The 16,955-nt window shown below is 33.9% G+C and overlaps 1 protein-coding gene and 1 long non-coding RNA gene across 3 annotated transcripts in view; both read left to right on the plus strand.

Annotated features, from left to right (window-relative positions):
• Positions 1 to 16,955, plus strand: part of LOC115211637 (bifunctional heparan sulfate N-deacetylase/N-sulfotransferase) — a 121,156-nt gene that overhangs the window by 89,247 nt on the left and 14,954 nt on the right. For both annotated transcript variants that reach the window (XM_029780263.2, XM_029780262.2), the window contains exons 5-6: positions 12,868 to 13,053; positions 16,436 to 16,564. In XM_029780263.2, coding sequence (XP_029636123.1) covers positions 12,868 to 13,053; positions 16,436 to 16,564 — 315 coding nt within the window. The remainder of the gene's footprint in view (positions 1 to 12,867; positions 13,054 to 16,435; positions 16,565 to 16,955) is intronic.
• LOC118763418 lies at positions 5,804 to 12,401 on the plus strand. The gene is made up of 3 exons (XR_004999174.1): positions 5,804 to 5,816; positions 8,976 to 8,985; positions 11,166 to 12,401. It is a non-coding gene; the product is annotated as an uncharacterized LOC118763418 (long non-coding RNA).

Consider the following 16,955-nt stretch of genomic DNA (forward strand, 5'->3'; position numbering starts at 1 on the left):
TCAGCCTGAGAATTATTTTGTGTCTGTGGAATACTCAGCCACTAACAAGGTAATCTAAAGTGTCGAATAGCTGATGAAACAAGTGACTGCTCGTGGTCAAAAACTGACAGATATCCATTTGCCTTACAAATGTATTTCAGACACAAGGGTGTAATTTGAGGAAAATTTAGTTGCTGTTTCTATCAGATTGAACAACCATGTAAATGTTCCCTTGTTGATTCATTCTTTTCATTGAATGATGATACATTATTAGCTAGTGTGGCAGTTTTAAAGGATTTATTTTATCCACCCTCATTTCTCTTTGTAATTGTTGTTTGATATTGTTTAAAACTATTATTTATAATATTAATATTCGCTTATTTACTGATTGTTATAAATATAAACTTTTCTCATTTCCTAAATGCAAAATATATTCAATAAAAAGCCTCTTGATATGAATTAATTTGAGTTTTAGTTTAAAATTCAGTAAAGGTTCTAACCTCATTCAAAACGGAACCAATTAATGATAGTCTTTCTTATTCTGTTAGTCACTGGATATTCCAAAGGGCATGCAAGTTAATGATTTCCCTATCTCTCTTTCGGAGAGGCACTGAGCAGCTATACGCACACACACACACACGGCAGTAACTCCTGCCTACCGAATTCAATCACAAAGCTTCGGTTGGCTCGGGGCTATAGTGGAAGACACCTACCCAAAGTGCCACACAGTGGGACTGAACCCGAAACCATATAGCTAGGAAGCAAACTCCATAACCACACAGCCAATTGCTGTTTTATTAATTGATATTACAATCTCAATGCAGTGATTGAAAAAAAAACCAAGAATGTTCTACTCATTTGCATACTTGCAAACAGTGTTATTTTAATTATCCATTTTGTTATTGCTGTTGTTTAGTTTACAGTTTTTCTTTACGCATTGGTCTGAATTGTTTGAAACACATAGCTGCAGGTTCAGAATATTTTTTGTTTGTTCATTCAATGTCTGTTCATTCCTATTAGCACTGATTGGATGGGGACTTATTTGTGACAGCATTTTTGGCCAGATGCCTTTCCTGTTGTCAACTCTTACCCGTTTTTCAAGTAAGGCTTTTTTTTTCTGGTCTACAAAGGCAGAGAGTGATTAGTTGTAATGTCAATGGGAAATGTAATATTCACATCACTGTTTTGCTCTGACAGTCATAAACAAAGTGTAGAATTTTAACACTTTGACAGTCATAAGCAAACTAGAAAGTTATGCGCAAGCATGCACACACACACACACACACACACACACACATGTAGGTGTGTGTGTGCAGGTGCAGGCATGGCTGTGTAGTTAAGAAGTTTGCTTCCCAACGACATGGTTTTGGTGGATATTTGTCCTCATCTTGTTTGTTGTTAACATGTTTCGGCTGGTATAACCCTCCAGCCTTCATCAAGGTATTTTTCGATGTTGTTGTTGTTAAGCAACAAGACGGGTAAGGGTGATTAGGTGATGGTCCAGGGCTTAGGGGAGGGAGACCCCAGACCTTGGAAAAAAAAACTTTGGTCATCTTGTTGTAGTCGAGGGCTCTTCATTGACACCCGACACCACTGGAAATAGAGATTTCCAGGTCCAAATTCTTGGATGGCTGCTGTTGATGATGGTGATAACATGCACCAAGTATGGATTCAGGACATCCGTATACCGCAAGCTGACCTTCACTGGACGATACCTCAACTTCAATTCCCACCATCCACACAATGTAGAGAGAAGTATTGCTGAGTTCCTAAAACATCGTGTAAAGAATATAAGTAGTTATCGTGATACCCACCACAAAGAAATGATCAAGCTCAGTAACAATCTATTAAGCAACAACTACCCCCAAAACATGTTATTCATAAAATAAATAGGCAGCAAATTGTCAGTCTTTAGAGCATCAGATAGACCATGTTCGTCTTCTTCCAGTTCTTTGTCTTCTGTATTCAGATCTTACTGAAGTTGACTTTGCCTTTCATTCTTTTAGGGTCAGTAAAGTACCAGCCCTTTACTGAGTTGAATTCCTCTTCCTATACCCATACCACTCTTTGAGAAATTGGCTGTGTCCAGTTTTAGAGATGGATTGGCCCCACTAAGTTTAAAGTGCTGAAACACTATATGGCTGTGGATTTAAGAGACTGAGGTCCCAAGGAAATGAGGAAAATAAGTGTTGATAATGAAATACCAGTCGAATTCAGGAAATTCTTTTTAGCAGCTCAAAACAACCAGTTCCATTGTCATTAAGATTTATCAGGGACCACTTACTCTCTCACCTCTGCATACCAATATAAAGTCCCTGAAGGCTTCTTCTTAAAATGTAAACAAAACTGTGACAGAGACAACTCATACACAAGGTTTATAGCTTGACATAAATTACTGGAGTACCAACAACATATCTGGCAAACACTTAAATGTGTGTGTGTGTGTGTGTGTGTGTGTGTCTATGTCTGTATTTGTTTTATTTTTGCTATATCTAGACCTAGAATTAAATACAGACTGTAAAAATGTAAAATGTTTCTCCAATAGAGTAGCTAATCTGAGATTTAACACATAAAATGTTATTCATTACCAGCCAGCTGACCCAAACTTCAGATAAAGATACAATTCAGTATTGAAGAATTGTAAGAGAGACCAATGTGAATCACTGAGAGACAGGATTTTTTTGATATACATAACTTACACTGGCAAAAATAGGTGGGGTGGCAGGAATGGTAAAGTTATTGTCTTTGACTTTTCTCTGAACATCAGTGAACTAAATCAAATGGTTCCAGCAGGAAATTAAAACCTAAATTACTTAGTATACTATGACCATCTGTATGCAGTGGTGTGTATATGTATGTATTTGTGTATATATCTGTGCATTTGTGTAATTGTGTATATGTATACACATGTTGGTATATTTATCTACATATTTTTTGCACACTCACACACACACACACACATATACACACACACAAATACATATATACAGATGTATTTGTACATATGTGACTATCTCAGAGAGGATAGATAGCACCTGACCTGAGGAAATTGAGTTTTTGGTTATATATATATGACGAATTTGGAATGTGTATGTGTAATTAAGTAAACTTTTACTGTACAGAGAATCTGTATACAGTTATATCGAAAGTGTAATGAATGTTTGCTCCCTTGTGTAATGATTAATAAGCAGACTCAGGTAGCCAGTGTTAGATGATCAAATGTCTGTATACTCTTTCAGTTGTTCTATTTACATATGTATAAATTATTCATATGCAATTTCTGTTACATGGCTTGATTTCTGTATTTCTTTTCAATTACGTTATTACACATGTGTATCAAAATTTATATAACAAAGAGTAGTGAGGGCTCTATCCTTTTCTGGCAACAAGGCAGCCATACTCATTCATGCTGGTGCAACTGTAAAATGCACCCAGTTCCCTTTGTAACATAGTTGGTTTTAGGAAAAGCATTCAGCTGTAGAAATTGTTTCCGAATGAAACACCCAAGTGAGGCATGATCCCTGGCCCATCTAGAAGAGCATTAACTCCAAATAAGAACTTGTGAGATGAAGGGTCAGTAACCCTGTCTTTGATAGAGCCTCTGAGACTGCTGTTGCTGATAGGGGCTCATGTTTCCTCTGAATATCTGTTAATTGCTAACTGCAAGAAGAGAATTCCAGAGGATTGGAAAAAGAATTAAACGTCATGGTTAGAATGGAGTTGAAAGGTAGGGATACAATATAGCTGATGGGGGGAGACAAGTTGGGTTGGTTTGGATGGCTGTATATATTAACTGGCTAATTTAGAGGAGCAGATGATGTAGTATTGATATAACAGACAGTGAGGGGACAGAACATTTGTAGACAAGTTGTGTGTTGGTAAGCAACTCTTTACCAATCAGTTGAATGGCCCCCCTTTTTTTTTTTAAATGCAATCTCAGTTGTATGGATAGCAGCAAGAACAGCAGTAGAATTCCAGATATATATGGAACAGTATTCTGTTGTGTGTGTTTCTAGAGATTTCTATACCAAGTTCCCTTTAATTGTCCATACTTCTTCACCATAAAAATATAACACCCTATATCAAAGAAATAAGTATTTAGTATGAATTCTCAGTTATTAACTATATACAACATGTTCATACATGGATATACACATGCATGTAAACATACTACATTTAATCTTATTCATAAATACACATAGAAATTGATTCTTTCTACCTTATCATGCCAATAATTTTATTTCATATCTTCATACTTCATTTTAATTTCCTGTGATATAAGATTTACATAATTCTCTTTCTTAATCTACTTGGAAACTGAAAATTTAATCAGCTGCTGCAAGGTTATTTAGTTAAGGAAGAATATCTCCTTGAATCAGACTGTGGGAAGTTTTCAGTTTCAGTAATAAAGCAACTCTGATAACTACAAGCAAGCTTTTAAGTTCTGCTGGCTGATTTAGGTTGGTTACTTTGTTGTTATGGAGACATTAACCGGATCACATAAGTATGTTTGTGTAGGGACGTATCTGGTTTCTCTAACCAAAACATGGTAATTTTGGTCTGATACTTTGTTATGGATTTGTTACCGGATCACATAAATGTGTTTGCATAGGAATGTATCTAGTTACTCTGTTGCTTTAACTGGTACACATTTGCATATACATTATATTAATTGGATAAGTGAGTGGGTGAGGCTATCCCAAGTTGTATCAATTACATGTTTATATGAACCATGTCAGATCAGATGGGTTAATCATACCCCATTTACAGAATCATGTGGGCTTCATGATGTGGATTATGGATGAAATATTTACATCAACTGCATATAGCTGAATATGTTTTGTGCTATCTAATATGTGAAGATGCATGCTTTAGTGTTTAGGATGTTCTGCTGATGATCATAAAGCCCTGGGTTCAGTTCCTGGACCAAGTGCTACACTGTGTCTTAGAGCAAGTTACTTCGTTTCACATTGCTCCAGTCTGTTCAGTCTGTAATGAACACCATTTAACTGTTGATATAGCTCTCTGTCTCTGTCTGTCTGTCTGTCTCCCCCCCCCCCCGCTTCCAGCTGTCACTTCCTGGATGATCTGCTGAGTCAAGAGTGAAATGTCAGAGGACACCTATGTCTGCTTGCAACAACATAGCTACCTAAAAAAAAAGAAACACACAAAAACAAAAGAGCATGGTACAAGCTGCCAAGTCCTACTTGCTTGCAAGTTATGGCTTTGGTTGACTGGTTATTTGAATCATGGTTTGTCTAATAAACTGTTCATAATAAACATGAGCAAACCCGAGAGAGAGAGAGAGAGAGAGAGAGAGAGAGCACACAGCAGTTTAAAATAGTGAGTGACTTGAAAGAAGGCTGAGAAATCTTTATTCTTTGTTATGTCTTTGGTCAAAGCAGCTCTTAACTATTAAATCCACCTACTTAACTGTAAAGTAGGTAATGCACTTTTGAAAGTAGTAGGTACATGGTAGAAATGAGATACTTCCCTGGGCCACAGAGATGGATTCAATTATTGAAGTAAAAAAAATTAAGTACCAGGTTTCTGATTCATTTGATTGTGGTTCAAACCACCTGTAGCTCTCAATGTATTTCCAATCAAAGTACCTTTACAATGCATCAGCTAATTAGAGTGAGCTGTCAGGAAATGTTATCCATGTTAGACTAGCATTCTATGTACTTAAAACTATGAAATTAGAGCTATGGCTTTCAAAAGAATTATAGGAAACGTATATCTATGACATTTACAGGGTTGTATTGCAGTTCATCTTTCATGATGATTCTGTGTGTATATATCATTTCATTGCCAGAACAAACAACAGAATTATAGGTGTCAGATTTCTATTTAGGTAATTGCAGGAAAAATGTTCTCTGGGAACAAACGGATAGTTTCCTTTTATCTTCCATTATTTCATCTGTTGAGATCCAATGTCTTGGGATATGAATCAGCTCTTCTTTACATACCTTCTTCTGTTATAGCCACCTCAATATATTTTTAAAATCATTTCCTAAATTCAGGACTATATTCGTCTGGTTAACTTAAGGTTGCAGCAATTCAGATCTTGAAACATTTTAATGTCAGAAGTTAATAAATTATAAACAGAACATTAAATTTTAGTTTTGTAAAGGTTTTTGGTTAAAAGCTGTTTGTCATCATCACAATCTGTTTGTCAACAGTTTGTCATCATCACAATCCGCTCTCTTCGTTTGTTGATATAGAGAAAAGAATAAACAAATGACCAATTAAATTTTATAGTTTATCTTTTTCTTATTCTCTTTCAGAGATGAAATAATTGGGAAAATACAAATAAAGAAATTAAATGAATAAATAATAAAAGCACCCCTAGACTATTAGTGACATTTGTTGTTGTTGTTGTTGTTGTTGTGTGTATGCATGTATGTATATGCATGTGTGTGTAAAACTGTCCTTTAAAATAACCTAAAATTCTTTTTGTAAAGAGAATGAAAAAATTTGTGAGTAAATGCAATTTTTAAATGATTGACATGTTGGTATTTAAATTTAAAATAAACAACTGAAATTTTGTGTGTGTACACAGGGTAGGATGGGGGCTAACTAAAATAATATTTTCTAATTACCTGGTTTATTAATATCTTGTATGTGTTACTAAATATAGATTTGAATTGCCAAAATACTTTTGTAAAAATAAATGAATATTAATGCTGGATAAGTATCTCATATGTAATTGCCGTTCCTTTTTTAAAGTCTAGCTGACATTTAAAAGTCCACCTGCTTGAATGGGATGTCAGTCTATCATTTGATGTGGCCCCCTCCACACACATACACTCAGGTGTGCACACCTGTGACCGATACTCATTTTCAGTGAAGTGGTCTGAAGCAGCATGAGGTGCTGACAATTGAACTCATGACCCATAGAACCCAACAACTCAAAACTCTATGCTATATGCCTTCAGGGTGTTGGTACAACTCTGTCAGAATGATGATGGTAAGGTGGTAGATGGCAGGATCAATAAAGTATCAGACAAAACAGTGATAGGTCACACAGCTGGTAGATTGTCATATTCCATTCCACAGATGAACTTCACTTTCATCCAATAAAAGAAGCCTCTCTCAAGTACTACTATATCCCAATCTACAAATTCTGTGGATTTTGTCTATAAGCCTTTAGCATTTAAACTGGTCATATCTAGCTCAAATATAATACCTGTTTTATGTTCAGATTGGCCAGATCCAACTTCTCACACCTACTCTACAATATTATTCTAAAAATAAACAGCCACATCATTGAATCTTGAAGCTAGACGGTAATGCATAATTAATTCAAAACAGTGTGAATAAATAAGCATTACATTTGACAGATTTGACAGTTATCTGAATGCTAAAGCATTAAGTTAAAAATCATTATTATTAGTACTGCTACATCACTGAATTCTGGGATTTCTTTGATTGACAGCATTGGCTTCAGGCCTCAAATGTTGGGTAATGAATGTAATTAGGCAGATTACCTCTAATCATTTCTGTCAATCCCAGAAGGATGAAAGGCAGAGTAGACTTGTACAGGACTTGAAAGCAGGATGTAAAAGAAGTCTTAACTAAAATCCTCAAGACATTTTGTCTAATGCTCTAAAGATTTTGATAAACTACCATCCTAATGGTGTTACTCAATATTCCTGGCTAATATCCCCATATTTGTGACATCATCATCATCGTTTAACATCCGCTTTCCATGCTAGCATGGGTTGGACGGTTCAACTGGGGTCTGGGAAGCCCGAAGGCTGCACCAGGCCAGTCAGATCTGGCGGTGTTTCTACAGCTGGATGCCCTTCCTAACGCTAACCACTCCGTGAGTGTAGTGGGTGCTTTTTATGTGCCACCGACACAGGTGCCAGACGAGGCTGGCGAACGGCCACGCTCGGATGGTGTTTGTTATGTGCCACCAGCACGGAGGCCATTCGATGCGGTGCTGGCTACGGCCATGTTCGGATGATTCTCTTATGTGCCACCGGCACTGGTACCACAAACTACAAATTCCATTGATGTTGATTGATTTCGATTTTGATTTGATTTTTTGATTTTTTTATCAATATTTATTAATTTCTTACAGGTTTTTTTTATTTACTGCAATTTTACCTAGTAAAGAAAGAAAAAAATTAGTGTGGTTTAAAAAAAAGTAGGCTAGTTTCTTTTTCCTGTTAGAATAAGAAGTTATGAATGACACATCTACATTGCTTGTGTAATGTCAATGTTGCTATATGAATACTATTTCTACCACGATAACTTTATGACACCAATGAAATAGTAAGATATGGGAACCTTTAATATGTGATGGAAGAAACAAATTATTAAGTCTTCTGAAGAAATGTTGAAGGCTGCAATTTTGCAAGGGAGACATATCAATTGACTCTCCACTTTTATCCTAACAGGATAAAAGGCAAAGACATAAATTAGAATCTCAGACATTGTTTGTCTTTTATTCTACAATTTTACTCTCTTGATGGATGGTAATATTTATTGTTTTGTCACAAGAACAAAAAAAAAAATATGGAGACTCACAGATAATTGAATATATTTTATCACTACTAGTACTTACTTCAGTGACTTGAAAGAATGAAAGACTAAGTTGGTCCTAGTAAGATTTGAATTCACAACGTAAATGACAATGACCAAATAACTAGAGCTTTACAAATTCTTTTATTCCTGTCCTCTTAAGAACAGTAATCCTCCTCCTACCATCTCATCATCATTATCTTCATTTTGCATCTAATTTTCTATGCTGGCATGAGTTGGATGAATTTTATGAGGCAATTTTTAGTTGCTTTTGACAAATCATAGAGACATGGTGTACCTATCCTACAATGGGGGTATGCACAGGATATGAACAATGAAGTTGTAAATCATTTAATTCTGGGGATCTTTACAATTGTTTTGGGCTGTGTGTATGTGTGTGTGTGTGTGTGTGTGTGTGTGTGTGTGAGAGCAGGGATGGGGTAAAGACCGGCAATTAGACAAAGTAACTTGTTGGTTGTTACCCCCACAGTTATGTGGGTAACGTGTATTATGACACTTAAATATGTCTAATCTCGTTGTGAATGTTTTTCTTTGCTTAAAACTTATCTAAGTTAGCACAAAAATTTGGCAACTTGAACTATTACTATTTTTGGCCTATTTAGATCTTTTCTGGTGCTCTCTTGTTAAGTATTGGTTAGGTATCTTTTAGATATTGATAGATTTCATGTCTAGCTTTTATATACCCACGTCTCTTTTTTTCCCCTCTTACCTATGGCTGGTACATGTCTTTGATAATGTTCTGTGATTGAAATTCAAGATAGAATTACTTTGTTATTGGTGCCCTTAAGAGAAAATCATGAACTCCATTACTTCAGATACCTTTTACATATTTCATAATCTTATTGTTATATTACTTGTTAATATATAAAAAAAAAAAAAACTGCCATGAATTGTGAAGTTTTGAATATAGATTGACTGTCAAAAGTTTGTTAAAAATACTATTAAATTCTGAATAACACAAGGAATATTTTCTCATTCATTAAAAACAAAACAGACCATCAAATGTTAAAATAAACGATCCTGGTATTAATTAAAGCATGTTTCTTTTTTCTCATCAAAGCTATAATTATACTAATTTTTGCATTTATTATAGGATTGGTAAAATTTTGAATTAATTTTGAAGTACAATTTTTTCTATCAAAATTATTGTTTTTCTTTTTTTTAAATACTTGGTATCATATCTAATTATTTACAATATATTTTATTTTACACTAACACACTATTCAAAATTGTTCTCTTCTCCATTGTTTAAACTTGATAGAAATAACCAAGAGCAAATATGTTTAGACCAAAACTGAATATACAATCTTATTTTGATTTTTATAATTATACAAGATTTTTCACATAGAGATAACTATTTTTCAAATGAGTAAGATGTGCAGTTTGGTGGAAGGCACTGTCATGTCACATTCCTGGAAATGCCTTAAAATAATCAAGAAACTAGGGTCTAACATTATCCAAAGCCATCTGTAGTTAATAAATTTGAGTTTTAAACCCAAATTCATTAGTGACCATATATACTAATGTATAGGTCAACTTTGAGACTAATTTTTAAACCTGTGTAGTGGATTGGCTACACCCCAAGTCTGCAGTTATTCTCTAGGCTCAAAATAGTTTCAGTTTTGAAAGAATATCTACATAATATTTGACTTCCACCTCAGTTATAAACTTAAAAATTGATCTTCAAAAGTATTAACCTTGGCATGGATATATTATACTGGCTAATTGAATGTTTATGATATCATATATATGAAAATAATAAATAAACAAAATATTTTTGATACTGTACATGAACATAGTAAATGGTTTTAAAGAAAAGTAATTGATTTAATCTTTATTAGTGTTGATCCTAACCAGAATAAATGGCTTAAGAACTAAATTAAGAATTTGCTATATTTATCTGTAAACAATTTTAGGTATATATTAATCTTATGGAATCTCCTCTGAAAGTAGCTGCTGAGCCTTCTATAAGACTGCAGTTCTTATCAGTTCCAAAGAACCAGATGTTATAACCTTAGTTTTTGTCTGATAATATTACGTATTCCACATAACATTTACTAACTCTGGGAAGTTATTTCCAGTGAGTGGATTTTTTTTTAAAACAAAACTGAAAAGTGGAAATAAATTTTAGATAAATGCATGTTTAAAGGAAGGAATCGGGTAAAATGTGTGGTATGTGACCTGGGAAGTGAAGCATATTATTGATAAAAGAGAAGAGAAATAGATATGATTTGTTGTTTAAACTGAGACCTGTGCTGTGATGAAAGGTGTGCTAGCCATGATCATACTGTTTTATTTTCAAACACAGTATATTTAGGACTACATTATCTTTCAGCCTTGCCTTGTTTAAACCAGTAGCATGGGACTTGAAGAATATTTGACTATTTGTTGTAGTTTGAGCGATCTTGTAGAAGTTAGAGGATATGATGGGCATTTTAAATGGGAGTGACCCAGAACAAGGAAGTAGCGAAGAGATAATGGAAAAGCAATTCATCAGTGTACAACAGATTTGAGCCATTTTATGACTGGTTTACTTTCTCATTAGAGACTGGTCCATTAAACTGTTGTAGTAGTTGGTTTAACAGTAGACTATTGCATATACTTGAATAGAAATAAAAAAAGTGTTAGACCAGAAGGGTCAAATATTATATTGATTCTACTCTTGAGACACTGAAATTCAAAGAACATTCCAAATTGATGTATCAGTAGCAGAACTCCAAATAATTTCTTAAATGAATAAAAATGGGTGGAGGAGAGAAAAACTAAATAAACTACAGAATTATATTGGTAAATATATATATCATCTAACTTATATAATAAATATTGTGATGTAAGATAGCAAATTGGCAGCTTTGTTAGTGTTAGAATACTTTTTGCTATTTGTTTTGACTCTCTGTACTCTGAGTTCACATTCTACTGAAGTTAACTTTTTGTATCTCTTTGGGGATGATTAAAAAAAGTACCAGTTCAGAATGATACTGTTTAAGTTGGTCAAAATGCTTTACAGTATCTTGCATTCTGACAGCAACACCTGGGATGCCACTGTTACCAAGTTGTATCAGTCTAAGTTAGTGGATTTTCCTTAAACATCAATGGAATGCAGAGGAAGATTTGCATTCATGGCCAACAGCTAGTTTTCTTCAAAACATGCCTCAACATACTTATGCAGATACAGGCTCCACATCGACTGCTGGAGGCCTTATGTGATGATGTGATGTATTTTTTACCACATTAATCATAATACAGTTATTGTAATGTTTCCTTGATGATGAAATTGAGAAATTCCTAATGTAATGTTTCAGTAAATTGTACGTTAAAATGTATAATAATGGGAGGAGAAATTTATTTCCCTATAGTAACATTTATACTCTGGATAATTCTTCAACTAGTAAATGTAAATCTGTTACCTATTCCAAATTGTGAAACCCCTAAAAACCAGCTGATATTTGCCTAAGTTCAACTTTTGAGTTTATACAGTATATATTTTGTTGATTAATCAATCAACTGATCATTGAAGAATTAATAGCTTAAGTATTTCTTAATTACCAGCCATAGCCATGTAATTTGATTTCATTTGTAATTTAGAGAATATTTTGAGATAATTGCTTTAAATTCTTGGTTGAAGAAAAAATATTTGCACTTGGTAAAATCACATTTGAATTAAGTAGTTGAGAAATAGCCAACTTGGCATGAAATTTCTTCATTAATGTTTTGATTCCAAAAAAAAGAATGTTTTGGCTAGTTTTGGTTATACATTTTTGTTTTCCAAAATGTTTACATTGAAATGGTTAATTTTATGCAAGCATAAAGAAGAAAAAAAAAAGACCATAATTAAACAAAACTGCTCTTGTATTTTTAATTAATCTCAAAACAGCCATTATGGTGATTGTGTTTTTTTTTCCTGTATAATTTAGAAACTAAATTTTTAAAAGTATTTTCATATATTTTTCTCTAATTTAGAAAATATTGTAAAAAGAAGTAAAAATCAATTAAAAGAAATTATTTGTTATGAAAGGAATAATAGTAATTGCAAATAAAGTATTACCTGATTTTTAAACATTTATTTTTAATTCAGAAAGTAGTTTAAAGTGAAATAAAAATCCTTTTATTATTATACATTTTAAATTCTTTTTAATTAACTTTAAAAGCATTTAAGTGTAAAGTAATACTCAATTTTTTTTAATTATTAAAAGGAAAATATTTGGAAGTGAATATTCATTTTTAGACATTAAATGTGTTTGTATAATTTAGTAAATATTTGAAAATTTAGGAATGTACAATTACATAATTATACTAACTGTTATCCTAATTACTTGCCTGATCTGATCTTTTCAGAAATATAATATACCAGTAGTTAACAACTATGCTGTGGCGCCACACCATTCTGGTGTCTACCCTGTACATGAACCACTCTATGAAGCCTGGCACAAAGTGTGGAATATCACTGTGTCTAGTACAGAAGAATATTTACACTTGAGACCTGCAAGGCGAAGAAGAGGATTTTTCTATCGGGGTATTAAGGTAAACAAAAATGAGAAATAGCTTGTTATATAAGTCTTTTCACTTGGCAGTAGAGTGACATTGTTGTTGAGTCCCAAGTCAGCCCTGGCAGGAGCAATAGTGGTGGATAAAATGTCTTGTGACATTTGTTTCAACACTTAGGTTCTGAGATCAAATCCTACAAGGACTGTTACTTTAATTTCACTGAACCTGGAAAGGGCAATAAAATAAAGTATCTTCCTTTTGACTAAAAGAATTATAAGATATAGAAATGAAACTAAATACTGTAAGGTATTTATTTCAGTATTGACAATACTACTGTCAGATTTCTAGAATATGACCTTTACAGCCTTGTGGTTAATTCAACTCATGTAGTTGCTGTGAAGCCATCTTGTTAAAGTGCATTTGTACTAAACACATTTGTAGTAACAGTTTACTATGAACAATGAATAAATGCAATAAAATAAAAACTCAATGTATTTTTGAAAGAACTTTAATACAATGTGTCTGAGATGAGAACTGGCTAAATTGTGACCTTGCTAAGTTACATACTATCAAAAGGATAAAAGTTTCAAAACTAAAAAAAATACTTTAACTTCAAGGATAACAAAATGGAAATTTAGCCCCTTATTTCCCATCAGTTTTCATTTGTCATGCACTAGAATAGTTATTATTGTTTTTGTTGTTTTGCTTGTGGTTGGTCCTAATCAGGCAGACCTTTGATGAAAAGTGTTTTAGCTCTATTCACTCTGCAATTTATTCTGACAGTGACGTTCTAAACTATATTATGCTAAGCATTAATTTCTTTTTTAAATAGTATGATATGAGAATCATTTAGCTTCAGTTTCTTGCAGGTTAAATAACCACATGAAGGCAATCTTGTTGGTTCATCACACACACACACACACAGTTTTCTCATTCTATTTAAGAGCTTTCTCATTCTGTATAAGAACATTTGCTCATTCTATGTAAGAAACTATTCATATTATTAAATAATTTAAAATCAAAATCCAGAAAGGGATCACACTCAGTATGTCAGAAATTTTGTGTGGTTAGATTTCTCATTTCATCTCATCTTTGTGCATACTTATTCGTGGGAAGGTTGTTGGGGGCAGAGTCCTTAAGCATGCCTTCTACCGGGTCCTTTCAGAAGCAACTATCGCCACTTGATCCAGCTGGATCCCCCAGTGAGACCAACTGAACTCAAGGATGTTATCCAACCATTTTGCTCACAGTGTACCTATAGGGCACATGTTACTTAGTTTTGCTCATATATCCTGTCCAGCATTTCTTTCCCGAGACATTCTTACCACATGTCCATAGTATTGGAGCTGTGATGTTTCAATTTGGAGAAACAACAAATCTATCTGCAGCACCTCTCTGAGCTCCAAGCTACAAACTCTTTTGCATGTTGTTACTCCAAAGATCCATCTTGGTTACTTGTATTCATGATTGCATTTAGTCATTACTTAAGATTCGTGACCATAAGTAAGTGTAGGCATGAACATTGAATTGAAGATAGTGATCTTGGCTTTTACACCTATCTTCCTTTTCCCGATGACCTAATGCTGAAGCTTGTGCAGTAATGCCCAAATTCTGCAAGTCTTGCACTTAATTTAGCTTCCTGCTTTCCATTACTTGTCAAAATGGCCTCAAGATGCTTGAACTTCTCCACCTGCTTCAGTGGAACTCCACTCACCTGTAACGTGCATTGTGCAAGCTTCCTTGAGAAGATGAGCATCTCAGTCTTTGCAGCGCTGATTTTCATTCCTGCTGTGCAGTACCTGGCAGTAAACTTATGAAGTGCACCCATCAGTCTTGCTACTACTTCTAATCCAGCAGCACATAACAATCTTGTCTGTAAAAATCATGAACTGGAGAGGTGATAGTCCAATACCCACATAGAATGGTTTTGATTTAGCACCTTTTATCTGAACACACATGCTAGGACATTCATTGGATCTCATCAGACCCAATGTAGCCAGACCACATGATCTGTGTTTATTTCTTATGACTAAGTCAGAGAATGCGGGCCTCTGAGAATGGTGGATGAAGATGAGAATGAAATCATGGCTTATTTGTTGCTCCAGTATGCCATATGAAATTATCCTCAGACCTCACCTAAATTCTTGCTACAGGGTATCATAATCATCATTATCATATCATTTTCCATGCTGGCATGGGCTTAGCAAAACTTGCTGAGACAATACACTGAGGCTGGATGGCCTTCCTGTCACCAACCCTTACTTAAGTAAAGTACTTATTCCTCTATTCTTTTGCTTGATGAATCACTCAACTGATAGATATGTAGACTCTGCTAAAATCATTCCAAAGTCTTGTGGTGTTAATGATGTGACTGATTAGATCTTCATCTTTGGTCAAATTGAATACAGTCTGTAGTTATCTATTCATTGACATCCAGTCGTATATATTTGTGGTAATAATTTATTTTGTACAGAAAATGAATCAGTTCTTTATGAGAATCTAAATTAGGACATCAATGAATAGTTTGTGTAATATTTCTTAAAATTATGTTACAATAGATGTAATTTATTTATCATTGCACCACACCATTATCAGACCAAGAAATTGTTAATAGCTTTTACAAAATCATTTATTTACTGTTAAAGATTGTTATAAATATGGACATATTTTTCTGTATGTATGTAAACCAATTACTATATAATTGAATTTTAAACATTGTTCACGTGCATCTTTATTACATGCACCGCCTGACTGACTCCTGTGTTAGCAGCATGTAAAAAGCACCATTTGAGTGTGGTCAGTGCCAGTACTGCATGACTGGCCCTTGTGCCGGTGGTACGTAAAAGCACCCACTACACTCTCAGAGTGGTTGGTGTTAGGAAGGGAATCCAGCTGTAGAATCTTTACCAGATCAGATTGGAGCCTGGTGCAGCCTTCTGGCTTGTCAGCCCTCAGTCAAATCGTCTAACCCATGTCAGCATGGAAAATGGACGTTAAACGGCAACAATGATGATGATGATGATGAATGTTTGGCCAATCCTATGTAATAAACTGTTTTACTTCTTAGTGTTTACCCTATTAATAAAGTAATATTTGAAAGCATCCAGGAATAATGGATTAAATCACCACACCATTATCTGGTAGGTTTTCTCCCAAAGTTAACCAAGTAGTATAAGTCAGTTTTCCATGAGAAAGAGCAGAGAATTTGTTACAGGTAGGATCCTTCATTGAAGACATCACCTTTTCCCCAGGCTGGACTACATCACTTTGACTAATAGAAGTGTCCATTACAGTTTAGTATATTTTTAAACAGTTTGATTTGTTTATTTATAACAACATTCATTCTATAATAAAAACTGTCTTATTTCATTAACTTATTTCATTAACTTATTTCATTAACTTATTTCTTTCGACTTAGGTTCTTCCTCGCCAAACATGTGGTCTTTATACTCACAATCTCTTAATAGACAAATACCCAGGTGGTCGTGAAAAGCTAGATGCTAGCATTCGAGGGGGAGAACTCTTCCAGACATTTCTTTACAATAAGGTAAACCCAGCACTTTCTAAAGATATTTTTGTTGTATTTAATAAATACTGAAATACATATATGTAGTTACATATAATCATATGAGTGTACATAGGTTAATATGTATGTACATATGTGTAGATGTCTGTGTATTTTAGTGTGTGTGTATACGTGTGTATATGTTTGAGTATATGTGTGTATGAGTATATATTATATATATATATGTATGTATGCACATATATATGTATATGTCTATGTATAATAAAATTTTTTTTTAAATTTTGAATTTTAACCTTTGTCTGTGAAAGTAGTGACATATATGTGTAGATGGATAAGCATATATATGTGAATACTTTAAGATTATACATATATATCTGTGTGTGTGTATGTGTTTATATGATGCATGTATGTA

This window comes from Octopus sinensis, linkage group LG5 (genome assembly GCF_006345805.1).
Source record: "Octopus sinensis linkage group LG5, ASM634580v1, whole genome shotgun sequence".
Classification (NCBI taxonomy): domain Eukaryota; kingdom Metazoa; phylum Mollusca; class Cephalopoda; order Octopoda; family Octopodidae; genus Octopus; species Octopus sinensis.